This window comes from Lonchura striata, chromosome 2 (genome assembly GCF_046129695.1).
Source record: "Lonchura striata isolate bLonStr1 chromosome 2, bLonStr1.mat, whole genome shotgun sequence".
NCBI lineage: Eukaryota > Metazoa > Chordata > Aves > Passeriformes > Estrildidae > Lonchura > Lonchura striata.
In genome coordinates this window covers 98647403-98663591 of record NC_134604.1, presented here as the reverse complement: position 1 = coordinate 98663591, position 16189 = coordinate 98647403, and the positions used below count along the sequence as shown (strand labels likewise).

General features: G+C 37.1%; 1 protein-coding gene across 6 annotated transcripts in view; it reads right to left on the bottom strand.

Moving 5' to 3' along the window:
* Positions 1–16189, bottom strand: part of FRMPD4 (FERM and PDZ domain containing 4) — a 292904-nt gene that overhangs the window by 64241 nt on the left and 212474 nt on the right. For all 6 annotated transcript variants that reach the window (XM_077781595.1, XM_077781599.1, XM_077781600.1 and 3 more), the window contains one exon: positions 1174–1334. In XM_077781595.1, the coding sequence (XP_077637721.1) occupies positions 1174–1334 (161 nt within the window). The remainder of the gene's footprint in view (positions 1–1173; positions 1335–16189) is intronic.

The following is a 16189-nucleotide window of genomic DNA, read 5'->3' as shown; positions in this document are numbered from 1 at the left end:
TCTTTACAGTCTGCAATGATGATACATAAAAAAACAAATAATATTACCACTATGAAGATAAAGTCTTAAAAGAAAATGTTTCAGCATCAAAACCAATTCATTCAACAGCTGAGCTAATGCTGATCTTTTACTCTGCTTGCTTTTAAAACTTTACTCCACTTCCATATCCCATAAATGGATACAAATCCATGTAGGAGAATGTTGTCCTGAGCTCATATTTCCTCCTATTCACTTGAACAGAACAAAGTAAACACATTTTCCAAATTTTAACATAAAACTACATTAATAATGCCAAATTGAAAGAAATGAGCTATCTGGATCCTGTTCAAATATTAGTTACACTGCTCACTTCATGTGAAAGCAATACAAACATAATCAATGCACACACGTTGGTAAATGACATCAGAATTTCATAAAGTCGATTTTGCCTCTCCTCTGCTCTCTGTGGGGGTTCTGGAGAACATATCGAACAAGAGCAAAGTCAAATCCCTGCCCTTGGCTGCAATTTTACATAACAGCTGAACTTTTAAGCATAGAGAGCAGGAGCCTGCTATTTGGGAAACGGATTATCCCAGGTCTGATCTCTTAAAACTTCAAAATATCCAAAAACCTCACTAATTTTCACTGTAGATAAGATGTTTAGGGATATCTTTTGACCCGGCTTTTAACCATATAGTTGTACAGATGCCTTCATTAAACAAAAGCCAGCAATAGCATCCTCTTTTTCAGAAAGATATATTGTTTTTATAAACCTAGCTTTCTTTGGGAAGGTGATGGTGTGAATGAGAAATATGCAAGTTTTTATTTCAGAACTCAACATACCTCTTGAAAATGCTGATTCAATGGTAATGAAGGTGACAGCAAACCAATATAAAGATACCAGGGAGAAGACTTTCTTTCCTTTAATGAAATGGGTTAACTTTTTTCAGGCAAACAATAGTAATGGCTCTAAGTAATAACTCCAAACTGGCTTTTTGCCAATACATTTATGTAATGTTCAAAAATGAGTGTGAGGAAGGAAACCACTGGGCAAGACAAGGCTAGAAATCATATCTAGTATTTGTGATTACTTTGCCTGCCTGAATATTTCAACAAGTCTCAAATTTGTAGCTGCATTTCATCTTAGTAGGCTAAATCAAAGTTTTCTTCTGGGGTCAGATGGAGAAAACATACCTGGTGTTACTGAGCGTACAACAACTGGCTTTTCACTACCAGCCACAAACCCAAATCCTAGCACAGGATCCCTCCTCATTTCCACTTTCCGAGGGGTTGGAGGGGTTATTTGGCAGCTCTCTATTCGAGGGTCTTCAAATGTGGCTGATTGTGTCATGTGACTGTGAAAAAAAAAAAAAAAAGATGGAAAAAGGAAAAAAATCATTAAAACATGATTTTGTGGCATCTACTTGAGCCAAGCAATTTGTGCAACGATATGAGATGAATATCTGAAACGTTCTCACTAGAGGAACTAAAACACCAACTTAATAATTTTCTATTAGATTTTTGTATGCATTAAGTAATAATGCTGCTGGCAGGTCTCAAATAGTAATCAATAGTATCAGGCTTTAAAGAGGCCTCTTTTTGACAGCACACATTTAATCATATCCCATATAGGAAAGAAAAACAACCTGATAATAAAACCTTTGTCATCTGTGCTTGAATTTTTCATCCTTCAATTTTGGAAGGGAAAAATAATAGTAGTGACCTACTCATAACATAAACCACAACAATTAGAGTCTGTCAGCCTTTTTAAAAAGAGGACACACATTTTTATTTGGGGGTCTAACATGTTAAGCATGTTTCTGAGATGAGTCTCCCTTCCTAAGGCACCCATAACAACTCAATATTTGCTATTTGGATAAACTATGTGAAATCACATCAAAATGTTCCAGGGCACAAACAAACAAAAAAGATATCAATAAAAGATATTTATGTGGAATTACTAAAATACTTTACTTTCTTCTGTGTGTTATGACAAAGCCTATTTATTGTACCTAGAAGAAAAAATTCTTGTGGCTGGAGGGAAAGATCTTGAGTTTTCAAGCAGAAAATAGAATGGATGAAAGTTATCCAACATCACATATCCATGAAATAGGCAACAGTTTAAAAGCATAAAGATTTTAAATTAACATTACTAAACACTGAAAGGTGGCTGATGCTGTACACAGTCAGAACCAAAACATACTTTGCAATTTCCACCCAATGCCTGGAGTCCACAATGAATCACAGCTACCAATTCCTAGTGCCAATCAGACAGACAAACTGACCACTCCAGCATCATACCCCAGACACCACTCACTGAACTCATGTGCTTCAGGAAACCAAACTACCACTGCAGGCAACAAGCAATATCTGGTCAGCACAGTACAGATTTCAGCTCATGGCATCAACTTATTGCAGAGAGAGATATATCCGACAGACCTCAGATAATATTTAAGTAGCCTGACCAAGAGTTAACTCTTTTTTTACTTTCAAGAGACTGTAAGTCTGCAAGCACTGACTCTAGCTCATGGTAAATAAATGCAGCAGACACATGGAGGAAGCCGAGTCCCAACCTCACCCGCAGAGAGGGCACAGGCTCTGAGAAAGGTAACAACCATGTGCCTGGCCTAAGAATCCTGAAATGCACATCAGAGAGGCAGGGATCCCTATAGCACTAGGCAGTACCATCTATTGGTGTCCTCATAAGTAATTAACACTATGAAAGTCAAGTATTTGATAATTTTACATATAACATGTTATAACATGAGGGTTAAGGGACTATACCATGCAACCAGCATTGTTGTTCTCACCACCTGTCCCTTTTCCATCTGTGAATACAACTCCCTGAAGAACTCCAAATTGGCAGTCCATAAGGAGAAAGGTATCATTCAGAGATCTATTTTCAGCATCAACGACAAGCAAAAATTTCTCTGATCTTTCCCCAACACATACACCTTGGGCATAACATCAATTTACTTTCTCTCCATGGTCTGCTTCATTACTGATACACAGAAGAGCAGCAAAATCTCAGTAAACTCTCAGTGGGAGTCTATTTCTGTAACTGGATTTTTCTAAGGCTTTTCTTCAAAGAAGCTTTCTATCCCTATGACTAGATTCAGTCTGCCTAAGAGTAACATGCTGTCTTTTTATGCATATGATCAGAGGCAGCAGAAGCTACTTCTTTACAAAAAAAAGAGAGAAAGAGAATATCTCTGTGCTCTCTTAATATATGCATAAGGTGGGGTCAGCAAGGAAAGTACTTGTTTTTTACTAGCTAGAGCATCATATCTGATACTTCATTCTCTTCCTCTTCCTCCGTCTATTCCCCAGCTTTTGTCAGTTTATTTTAGATAACATTCTTTTTTTGTTTTCCAATGAACTGTTAGAAAACCCAGATACTTATATGCAGACCTTTTAAGAAATCTATCTTCAAGAACTCCCAGGCACCTCCTCTCCATAAATTTCTATTTATGGTTTGTGCTTCTAGATATTCAAACATTTTTTCTTTCTAATGAGACAATTTTTGGGGTGTTACTGGTCTAAAAAATGATCTATTTCAACTTGAGAACTTTGTTTTGGTAGAGAAGACAAACCGCATTTTTCACCTCTCGTAGATGACAGCCCCAAAAAGTTAACTTTCCACAAAGTTAAGATAATCTATTTAATAATTTTTTCCTAATAGCTGTCTCTATTTTTGTAACTGGGGCACTACAACCCCAAACAGAAAGCGCCTTCTGTCCTAAAGAGAAAATGCCGTATTTACAAGCAATGTAAATACTTGAGCCTTTGAAAACTACTTTCCTGCCATTGTACATTGTCTTCTAGAACTTTTGCAATCTGTTTTAAAAAAGGAAAAACCTCAAAACAGCTCCAACCCCCCCCAACAAACAGCAGCACTTCACATAACAAATTCTAAGAATAGACAGAGATTTGCTTAAAAGAGCAGCCCTGCTTCTGGATGCTCCAGCCCTTGCCTTGGCTGGTGCTGAGGATCTGCAGCAGCACAGCATCAGTTATTCCAAGTCTAAGCAAGAGGATCAGTGAGGAGCAGTCCATCATGATTCTGAGTGGCGTAGCAGACACTATTGATTTTTAAGGTTATCCACCTTGAAATACATCAACTACAAAGACTCTGTGGCTCACGCTTCCACAGCTTGCAGCATTGGATATACTTGTGCCATTCAGAACATTGGGGGTGTATTTCAAGAGAGTAGCAAGATGTATAAATATGATCCCAGAAGAGATTAGATGAATGCTCAAAGCTTTTTGTGTTGGTACATTGACAAACCCGCTTCCTCTTGTGGTAAGTTCATTATTGAGATGCCAGTTGTGATACCACACAGTTCAGGACTAATTTGAATTTTGCATTAATTGGAGGTATTTGATTTCCATCTCAGCTATGAAAAATATTAACTTCTGCAGAACAACTATGCTACGAGTTCTAAACCAGAATCTAATATGCTTGGGCTCATAAAAGCCACTTTGTGGAACCCTACCCAAACATCCCTTACACTCTGCAAGGTCTTTGAAGAATAACTGCAACACTACAAATTTGCTATTTGCTTCAAACACCCTAAAAATTATATTTAGATAGATTTAGATATAGTTCTTACATCATACCTAAAGATTTATTTTTCTCAAGGAAAAATGGGAGAAAAAGAAAAAGCCTGAGACTGTAAATATGAACTGTTCTTTCCACATACCCAAACTCCAGCTGCCCTTAGATTGCCTTTTCAAAGAGAGACACTTATTTCCTCCCATTTTCAACAGCTGAGATTAGTCTCTGCTTTACAAAAGGTCATCTTCTCTGATGCACTCATGTTGTCAGCAGTGGGAGACTGCTGCCATATGAAAGAGAATAATTCTTAGAGAATTTCTTGAACAGATATTTTATATACCAGACTCTTCAGAGAGATGAACTACCAGCTATGGAAAATCATAGCAGAAGTGCAATCATAAGCACTTACTCCCAAAAACTCTCTGTGGCAATTGCTCTAGTCAATATAGAAGGTAGCAGGGGAAATGAGAGAGAAGGCATCTGAGTGTGCATGCACCAACACACAAAGCAGAATAGAGACATTGCAGGGTGGCATAAAATTCATGTGCACACTTACCCACAGAGGGGCCTACAGTGAGCAAAGAAAGAAAATTAGGAAAGAAAAACACCTTGGGGAGCAATGATCAGCTGCATCGTGGCAGCTAGCACATGCAAACACAATTCAGAAGCCCAGGACATTATGAGGAGCTCAAGTTAACATTTACATATCCAAATTCATGCTTGGCTTAGTCAGAGGTGTGGTTTTAGACTGATACTTTGAATCTTCACATAATTATCTTCAAAATTATTAACTTGGTAATATTTTCCATGGAAACCTTCCTATCATTGTCTTTATTTAAATTAGAGGCTGAATAATCCAAGAAATATATAAACAAAGACTGCAATCGAGAGCTTGACTTAATAATGCTGACTAGTAATTAAAAGCAAAATATCTGAGTACAATGATTTGCATTTTGATGTCATTTCCTGACACACCAGGGGTTTTTTTGACAAAAAATGGAGTTTTCATTTCCACAGAAAAATGCTTAGAGCTCTAACTCTTCTAAAAAACTGAAAACTGTGGTATGAACTCAGTGATCCTAGTATGATAAACATTATTTTAGAAATAAGTAACAAATGCATCAGAACAACTTTAGCTCCATTCTGCAAATACTTTGAAAAAGAAAGCAGAAAAAGTGATACCTCAAGCTGAGTTGAATACAGCTGCACACCCATAAACTCTAAAACAACTGTAATTCATTAGCTGTTGCATCATATTTGTTCAGGGTGCTTTCAGGTGTCTCATTTCATATTCCCCCATTACAGTTTGTTTCAATTACTTCATAGGTTAACACCAGCTTGCAATTTTGAGGTGTTTAATCCTTAGCTTTTAAATAGTTACAGTATTTCTGCTATACAGATTGATTTACATACAAAATAGACTCTTTTTCACTTGAGACACAGCAGGTGTAAACCTAGTCAATAACAAAGAAAAGTCTGTGGAAATGTCAAATCACTCACAGACTGATGAGTGGAAGTGGGCAAGGAGGATGGAGATAGGGACTTTTTACCAAAGGTTTAATTCAGAAATAAAAAAATCACTTCAAATTGTTGAGCACTGTTAAAATCCTGTCTCATTAATCTGGAGGAGGTGGAGAATCTGCTTTGTTGATTGTAGCTGTGATTTTCAACAAGATCTGTACAAGTTAAGGACACTGAACAAACTTTCATTTACAATTATCTGAGTTCCTGCCATGAGTCTCTGCCCATCCTGTGCCAAAACTACCTCTTCATACTCTGTGAACTCTATGAGTCTTGGGCTCTGCACTCAGAATTTCCTGGGAGTGGGAAAAGCTATTGTAGCAACACAAGGAAGTAGATTTAATTCTCATTCAATCACTATTCTTCAGGAATTAGCACTAAGTAAAATAGCTTGAGACAGATTTATGGAAACTGATAACATCATGAGGGTATTCTACATTTTCCTGATTGATAATCTGAAAAGACTACCAAAATAACAATGACAGGTAAGAGAGAACTGTCACAGAGACAAAGAAATATGCAAACCCTCCAGAAAATTAAAAACTGATCTTTGTTAATTTAGCTCAACTAGTAGCTAAATATGAAAAATAATTTCCTTCCTTCCTTTCTTCCTGGAACCTCTCAGTATATCCCAAGTTAATTTTTGTTCTCTAAGAAATCTCTAAAGAATTATTAAGAACTAGGACACAAGTGTCAAAATCATGCATCAACTGCCTTTTACTTGAAAATGATATTTCAAGAAAAAAGTGCACTAGTTGTTATTACATTGCTCAGTAAAACTGCTGCTCCTACAGAGAATCTGGTGCCTTGACAAACTCTTTTTTTCTCCATTTTGCAGGAAACCATAGAATCGCTCAAAGCTCTAGAATTTTTTTAGACATATTCAACAGACAAAAATTTTATTTTCGGTGCTTAAAAACAGAGTGAACTTTTAACACTTCAAGAAAACATTCTCTGTATTTTCTGGTTTTTGTGCAGTCACAAAATACAACTGGGGCTCTTTATCATATTTTGTTTCTTTCTTTCTTTCTAGGACTACTTTTTCTTGCTCCAGTGTCAATTTTTTTTTGTCTTTTAAAGCTTCTTCAACAGTTAAATCCTCCAAAGTCAGGTCATTTTATAACACCCTAGAAAATGTTTGGCATATGCCATCTGGATGAACATATGGTAAAAATGTAATTAGAAAGAAAAAGGTTTGCTGGTTTCAGAAGAAGCTGGTGACAGCTTTTTTGATAAAATTGGATACAGGGAAATCTGACACGTAAAAAAAATTTCAAAATCCACTCTTTCACTGTTGGGCATGATCTGCAATCTAAAGCAAGGCAAAGTGAACCAAAATTGCACTGAATAAAACTGACATGAATACAAATTCAGAGGGCTAAAAAGATTTATGCTCAACTTTAGTCAGGCACTGAGAAAAACACACTGAAAATATAATTCACAATGACAATTAGGATTCATATTATTACCTGTGTAAAATGTGAAATACTTCTGCATTCTGCCTTATTCTATATAGGAATTTCATATATTGGGATGAAAAAAAAACAACACCGAAAACTTCTATAATTAAATCCCACAAAGACATGGAAATAAGCCTCAAGCCCCAACTGCCAACTAGCAGTTGCTTGCTTTGAGTATTGTATCTACAGATTGCTAGAGAATTTATCTTTTTAAATTATTCTTCTCTCAGAGTAGCCACAGAAATTTCAAAAGCTCTTTTCATGATGAACATTGTATTTCCTGTCTTTTGTATTGAGACAGGACTTTACAGGCACATGCCAAATAGCAGAAATTGCACAGAAATATCTCAGTGAAAATTGGTGGAGAAGGGGCCAACCAAATGCTGGAATTGCCTCCCCTGGAAGTTGATCATGATGCCAGTCGCTGCCTGACTCAGTGCCCAAAATGCACAGCCAACATGGGTGTGGCCAACGGCGAGTAAGTCTGAACTGCAGCCATGCACGTGCAGCACGTAATGCACACAGACAGCCCACCCCCCTAACAGGCAGCAATGCACTGATGAGTGGCACTCCTGCATGCAGTTTCTGTCCCAGAAAACTTTTCCTACCTGGGTGACACCAGGTTCAGCAGAAATACTCTTGGTTTTAAAGCCTGGGGCCCATTCTTGAGCACGTTTTCATAGCCAAAGGAAGCTCACAAAATACTCATATGTACAAGACTGCATGGATGAAATTATGGATGAGATGCCTCCCACAAGAAATTCCAGGGCAAGTCCTGGGCTGGAGCTGTGCTGACACAGGGTAATCCAAAATGTGGGTGAGAGCAAGCCAGCAGAAATGTCAAATGGCTAACATTGGCTGGTTTGACCACCAATTGGTCCTTGGCTTTTCTGGGAAAAGAGATTTATGATGCCACAATGTCACTGGCATTTCCTTCCTGGAAGGAGCCTTTTTACAGGTCAACTCTTGCATATGCAGCATGGGCTGGGTGTTTGGCTACCTGCTTGGCCCAGCTCCTTCAAGAAGGAAATTGTGCAAGATGCTTCTGCTAGAAATCAGAATTACTGGCTTTCCTCCACAGCAGGAACTTCTTACAAAGTTAGGATTTGAAGTACATCTAGGTTTTATCCCCACATAAAGCATTTTTCTTAAAGTGCTCTGAGTTACTCTGTTTAGGACAGTGAACTACTTTAAGGCCGTTAAAGATGATCAGAAATGTAGCTTTTCATTATCCTCTGCACATGCATCAATAAACCCTGTTGCAACTACAGACATAGAAAGGGGAAAAAAAAACAACCTGCAAATACACAATAAATCTATTTGGGCTGAAACTGTCCTCTGAAAAATAGAACAAACAACTCCTATTCATCCTGCTTTAGAGATTTCAACTAACCCCATCAAGAGCAATCTGCAAGCCCTACCTGGCCCAAGTCTGAAACAAACAGCAGAGACCTGTGCTAAGGGCTGCCAGCATTTCCCATCCGATGAGTAAAAGGAGCTGCCATCTCCAACTCAACATGGACAATTTGTCCAACTGAAATGTTATAAAAAGAACAAGGGAGGAGAAGCAGCATGGGGATTGCTTTTAAGGTGCTGATTAGATTAGGAAAGATACTAACTAAAAAAATCTCGTCTGGTGCAATGCTGGAAGCTTGCTCCAACAATCATATGTCACTCTCTGTAAACACTAAGTGTGGGTAACCTGATGACAGGATAAGAAGATATTCAGAATGCAGATTTATTGTGCCCATTGTAACCCCCTGGTAGAGCCGGGCTTGGCATGAACAAACAGCTGAAACACTGAAGCCCCTGCTTTAACAGTTCTGTACCTGCCCAACTCTTTGGAACTCAGTACTATTATGAGCGTATGGAGATAAGTAATTACAGCAGAAGAAAAACCCATTTGTTAATCCTTTGAACTTAATCTTTCTCATTCCTTCAGCAACTGAATGGATGAGCAGATCACAGAAAGGGCTCCAAATTATCTACTCATTTTGTTCCTTTCCAGTGGAGGGCTCCTGAACCAAAACTAGCCCTTCTGATGACACCATGTCCACCCAGCATTCCCCCAATTGCCTCTTGGTCATAATGCAATCTTTCTCAGGGGAAACCAAACATCAGCTGGCAGTGTTAAAACAGGTGAAATACCAGCACATGGGTTAGTTGATAAACAGTGGGTACTCAGTACTGCAGCTGCTTAGTTTATCAACAACCAAGTATTTAAATACTCAGGGATATAAACCCTGAGTTTGTATCACCCTGGTCAGTACAGCTCTCTGTACTCAGAAGCAGGCTGCACCTGCTTCTGTATGTTCACTTCAGGAGAGGGCAATACAACAACCCAGTTAGAAACATGGAGTTTGTCCAAGTTCAGGGTAACATGGAGGAGCAAACTGTACATCAGTACAACAAGCTGTCTCCAGTTTCCCATGCTGGGTATGAATTCTCTTCACTGGAAATTCCAGCACAGGAAAGATTAGGAAATTACTTTTATAAAGATGTCCAACTCCCACACTGATACAATGACTGCAAGAAAAACCTTTATTTCTCCACTAACTAGACAGAAAGGGATTTGCAAGCAACCAAGGGGAATAGAATGAATCTAAAAGATTTTCATAACAACTCATGAAAGTCCCAAAATCAAGCCTTCATGATCTGTAACAAAGTCTTCACAATTAGTCTTCAAAGCAAATCTTCCAGTTCTGTAATTCTGGAGAAAACCTTCAAGACAGAGAGGAAACAAAGAAACCATCTCTCCCTTTCTCCTTTCTTTTAACAAATAGAAATAGAGAGGATTACTCTTCTTGACTGCTGTTTGGGAGCACGCCATTATGACTCTTCAGTGAATGCAAAATGAAAAAGAGAACTTAATTGAAATAAGCTAGAATGACAGATTGCACTGATGGGATGTAAGGCTGCCAGATAGAGTTGTCATGCAAAAATTAAGCATAGGATATTGAAAGGAGAAAAAAATCAGGTGTGTTTGATCTATGGATTTTTTTTCCAAATTATTTTTCTGGACTTACTTTTTTTAATTCCAAAGTAAGCAGCTAACCTTTCTAAGTGAGAGCACTTCTAGTAACCACAAGATATTTTATATATCTTAGAACAGGAGTGCTAATAAGTTTCATTATATCAAAGAAGATTTTGCTAAAGCCTGCAGGCAATTTTTATTTACCTACTTACCTATGAGAGAAGTTGTCCAACTGCCAATCCATTGTGTTTGATAGTATCCATATAAATATTATTAAAGATACTATGTATTGTAACAATGTACAAAAATCATTACCCCCTTCAATTTGTAACTGCCAGCAAGCTTCCTCAAGAGGTGAAGGAGAAAAAGGTAATATACAACATTTCAAAACAGATGCATTAGAGTTAAAATGGAGTGACAGCTGCTCTAAGGAAGCCTATTCAGATAGAAACTCCTTACTTACAGGTGAAGAAAAAGGTCAAACAAAAGTGTCATGTACAGTAACCTTGACACAAAGAAGTAAATTATGATGGAAGTTGCAAACAGGCTGATCAGCACATCAGATCTCCCTGTTTATCTCAAAAAGTCCCAATTCTTTGTAAACAGTGAAAGAAAGCTCTCAGTAAGGCAAGCAATTAATTGAAAACTAGAACAATACTCACTTTGGAGTTCAGAACAATCCTACAGACTGTTTGCTTTCTGTTTACGCCACAGACATGCCACTCTCCTCTGAAATCTAAAGCTGATAAACTCTGCAAAGCCTCATCTCATGAAAAACATAATTAAAGGCCTTCAAGGTTTCATAACTGAGAAAGTACATAAAGCACTTTGGAATGGTTTTTTTTTAAGGATATGCAACATTAGTGCAATTCCGACATTAAATACAATGATGAAAAAATTACTTTAAAAACCTGGACTTTCAAAAAAACAAATACAACTAGAACAAAATCTTGGTCATTGATACTGCACATCTGTAGTACACATTTTCAGCCTGGAAACTGTCACGTCTCTTTTTGTACATAGATAGATCAGGCTGACAGAACAGGCCAAACTTGAAGAAAATAAGACATAACTAACATTCTGAAATATATTAATTTCTTACTTATCTTCTGAAACTTAAGAACACGGATAGATCTGAGCCATTGACAGTAAATGTAAATCAATTTATATTTTAAGTGTAGATCTTCTTAGGATTGGGCTGATCTGGGGTTCAGAACTACATGGAAAGAGTGATAGTTCGCAGCCATACAAAACCAAGGGTTTTAGTTTTTTTGTTTGTTTGTTTGTTGTTTTTTTTTTTAGCAAAACCACCACAAAACTAAAATAAGTGCTGAGCTACAACACATTTTTAAAACATCATTCTTGATGTGATCTGATTATCTATCTGTAGTTAAATTTAGACCAATACTATCCCCCATTAAGCTTAGTCCATACCATGAGGATAAATTAATTTTGTAGGAAACATTCCAGTGATGAAGTTCCCAATTTACAATGTAGATTACTTCCACTACAATGGACATATTATAAAATAGTATTTTTCTAGCTAGATAACACTTCCTGGCCCAATGCCCCTTGATTTTCACAGAGCATCATTGGCCTTTAAAAACACAGGGTAGAATTTAAGAGGCATGGCACAGCACATGGAAAGGAAAAAAAAAAAAAAAAAAAAAAAAGGAGGGAAACATCTGCCTAATTATACCAGTAAAACCTCAATTCTTTAGAAAATATACTGTGGCCTCATTTTAGTGTCCATACAAAGCCTACTGAACTTTGGTTTTAAATGTCTGCCATAAAAGTAAAAGATCATTTCCAGCAAGGAATGTGAAGCCAAGCCAAACCAAACTGTCTGACTTCAGAGAAGGTTCGTGCAGCTCATCAAGGGTCTGGAACACAAGCCTTATGAAGGATGGCTGAGGAAGCTAGGAGTGTTTAGTCTGGAGAAGACTCAGAGGAGACCTTGTCATTCCCTACAACCACCTGAAAGGAGGTTTTAGTCACTTGGGGATTGGTCTCTTCCAAGTAACAAGCAGTAGAACAAGAGGGAATGGTATCAAGTTGTGTCGGATGAGATTTAGATTGGATATTTGAAAAATTTCTTAAAAGGTTTGTCAGGATTGGAACAGGCTGCCCAGGGAATCAGCTCCAGAGATATTTAAAGGATGTGCAAAACTGGAGACATGGTTTAGTGGTGAACTTGGCAGTGCTGGGTTAGTGGTTGGACTCGATGATCTTAGAGATCTTTTCTAAATTTAATGATTCTATGATTCTCTTCTACATAAATATATTTGCTGAGAGATCCAGGAATTATGCACATCTTGGTCACATCACAGCCTACAAGTGAAACTAGGAAATAAATTTCTGGACATTTAGTAGAATTTTTACTAGAATAAGAAGCCAGTCTATGTAGGAAGTACAAATTCCTCAAAAGCAAAACAGCCCTTCCCATCATAAATTACTCAACAAGCAACACCTATATTTTCAAATCACAGAGAGTCTAGTCTACAAATGGAACACACTTCCATAATATGATAATATAGCATTTTTATTAAAAAAAATATGCAAATCAAATTGTTATTTCCCAAATCAAAAACTCAGAAAGATTAATTAGAGAAATTGTACTCATTTCTGATAAGCAGTTTAACTTAAAAAAACTACATAATTCAGATTTGGAGGTAGGACAAAAAAAATCTGTCATATCAGGAAATTAAATTACTCTCTGAATTCTGTTTTGAAACATGAGTCATACATATTCACAATTGATTTAAAACAACTGGAATAAAAACAGAGCAAATTTTCTATTTTCTAAAATAAATTAAAACATCTGGCAAGAGAAAACAGCATGTCTTCTTCAGCGATGGATAATTAACCTACTCCCTGTTCTGTCAAACTCGACTACTCTACTATTTATGTTCATAAACATAAGGAATAGATTTGGAAAAGTTTTAACATTTTAAACCAAATTCATATACTTGTAGAACACAGCCACTTATTTTCTTTTGTGAAAAGAATGTGACTAAGTAAAGCATGAGCAATTCAGTCTGTCCATTATAGTTTTGCTATAAATGAAATAGTAGAGATAAAATAATGTGTTTAGAAGAAGTCTCATTTAAGCTTCTGCATCCATATTCTGTAGAGTTATGTAGATTACTCTTTTGCAAGTTGTAGGTCCTGTATTTCTATCTACCAGTTACTGCCTGATCCAAATACATAAAGCTTTTAAAAAGAAGATAAAAGCCAAAACAAACCAGAAAATAACTTACAGCTACAGAAAAAATAGAAAATGTTTTGCAATAAATCTTTCTGTTACATCACTTCAATTAAACTCCTCTTCTGTTCTCCTAAGACAAAAGGATAGGAAAATTAAACCACTTTAAAAATAAACCTGAAGGTTTTTTCTTTAGAAAATAACTAGATGCATGGCAACAACTTAGAATAGCCAGGTATGAAAGAAGAATCCCAACCTCACTAGCACCATCTTGGGGAAAAAATACAGGAGCCAAAATCCAGCTAAATGCCAGGCCGCATATACATTTTTTAAAGACTGAAGATGGGAGAGGAAAAAAAAGCCCAAGGAACATAAACACACTAAGTCCAGGGTGAAGTTTTTCATAGTTAAACCATGAAACAGAAGGAGAAATGGGAAGGAGAGTTGGTAGAGATGACATCAGAGGAGAAACCACCCATCAGCAACTTCTCTATTCCTCTTAAGTGTATATAGTGTGGGAAAAGAGTTGCTACTGCCAACACAAAATTCACTGGGAACACTTGATATTATACCTATGACATTATCAGTGCAGGAAAAATTACAAGGAAACTCTCTATTAGCCTCCGTAACTTCCATATCTTATTTCAAGCTTCCTTCCAGAGACTGAAAAAGAAACACAACTTGTTTTTTTCCTGCCAGGATTCTTTTTTACAGATTAGCTCAAACATCAATCAGTATTTCATTCTTTCCTGAATGCAGAGGCAGCCTGACATATAGTAACATATAGGTAAAACTCAGCCCGGGCAAGACAAAAGTCTTTGTGGGAAATAGAAAAACATTGGGAAGCCTTGGCAACATTATCATCTCACCATCTGCACTGCCATCCTCACTCTACTCCATCAGCCTGCATTCCCTGTTCTTCTGGCCACACTGAAAGGACATTACCCTGTAAAATCTACGTGAGGCACTGTTAATTCACAGTAATGAGACTATAGCAACTTCTATTTTAAAGGGGTATAATTACTCCAAGCTCCCACAAGCCCAGCTAAAGCCAGTTAGGGATCACAGGGTATGGTCACCAGTATCCTCTTTTCTCAGTTTCAGTGACAATGCTCCTTAGGAAATCTTCTATAGTGGAGCTTAGATCACTTAGATCATTGCAGGAAAAGCCATCACTAATCTAATCCTGAAGTTGTGTACACATTGCCAGATGAAATAAAACATGAGCACGAACTGAATGTTTTCTACAAAAACAAAACCTGTCTCTTCCTCTTAGATCTCCTTGTAGCTGTAACTAAGGGCAAATAGAAGACTGGATATTCATCTGAGCTTTGCATAGCTATTGTAAACTTGAGGCTGCAATACAGCTTCCATATCAAACAGCTGGGAATAAACCTGCATTTATGTGCTGTTAGGGTCAAATCAATCCCTTAGACTTAAACAATATGGCACAATCTGTCTGGAAAAAATCTCCATAAAATATCCAGATCCTCTGCTGCAGTGTGTCTTCCTTTGCCTTTCTATGTGTTTTCCTTTACAGATCTTCAGTCAAGACTACACTTGAAGTATAATCCTTAGGAGAAATTTAAATCAGTCATACTGGAAGTATTTAATTTGCTCCCTAAATAACAATTCAGATTCTCTTTTAGTGAAAGTTGCAGGGGCAGGGAGAAAAAAAAAAAAAAAAAAAAAAAAAGAAGCTTGGAGTAATTAATCCCTTCAACCAGTTGGAAGACTGCTACAATAGTTTGACCAGGTTCCTGGAGTTATAAAATATGCAGCATTTGGGATTCAAAGCAGACAACTCTCTGCAGCAAAATTAGCAATTCATCTCCATTCTTCTGTATATAAATGAGCAAACAAGTTGCAGCCAAAGTGTCTGCCTGCATAGTCTGCTTAGTAATTCTGAATGCAGGACTTTCCAGTGCACAGACACCCGGAATTAATGTTGAAAATACCCTGGCAGTCAGTTATTACTACTGATAAATATTAAATTGGATGGGAGACTGTACTATAAAAACTGAAACTAGAGAAATGAAATGGCTGTGTTTTTTAGCCAGAAAGATATGTCCTCTAAAAGATAAAAAAGAGAATTCTTCAGTAGGTATATATATGCTAATGTTTGATGAGAAGAAACTTCAAAGCAGATGAGTCTACAAAGCAGGGAGATCTATCATATAAATCTTAATTCATTAATAAAGCTTATTTTGTATATAATTGTATCATATGAATGATGCTGTTGGCACAAAACAACATGGACAGTGTTTACTAAATATGGTAAAGTGCTGTCCTACATTCAATAGAACTCTTTAAAAAAAGTCGTATTTCAGGGATTTTGCATGCTAATAATCTTTTGTAAGAACATTATGTGCTTGGATCAGAAGGCAACAAGGCTGGATGCAGTACTTTGTCCTTCCTAATTCTGGACTAGCCTCTGAAAGCTCAGCTTTGGTACAAGTATGCTAAGCAGTGCAGTATATGTTTCTGTGCCA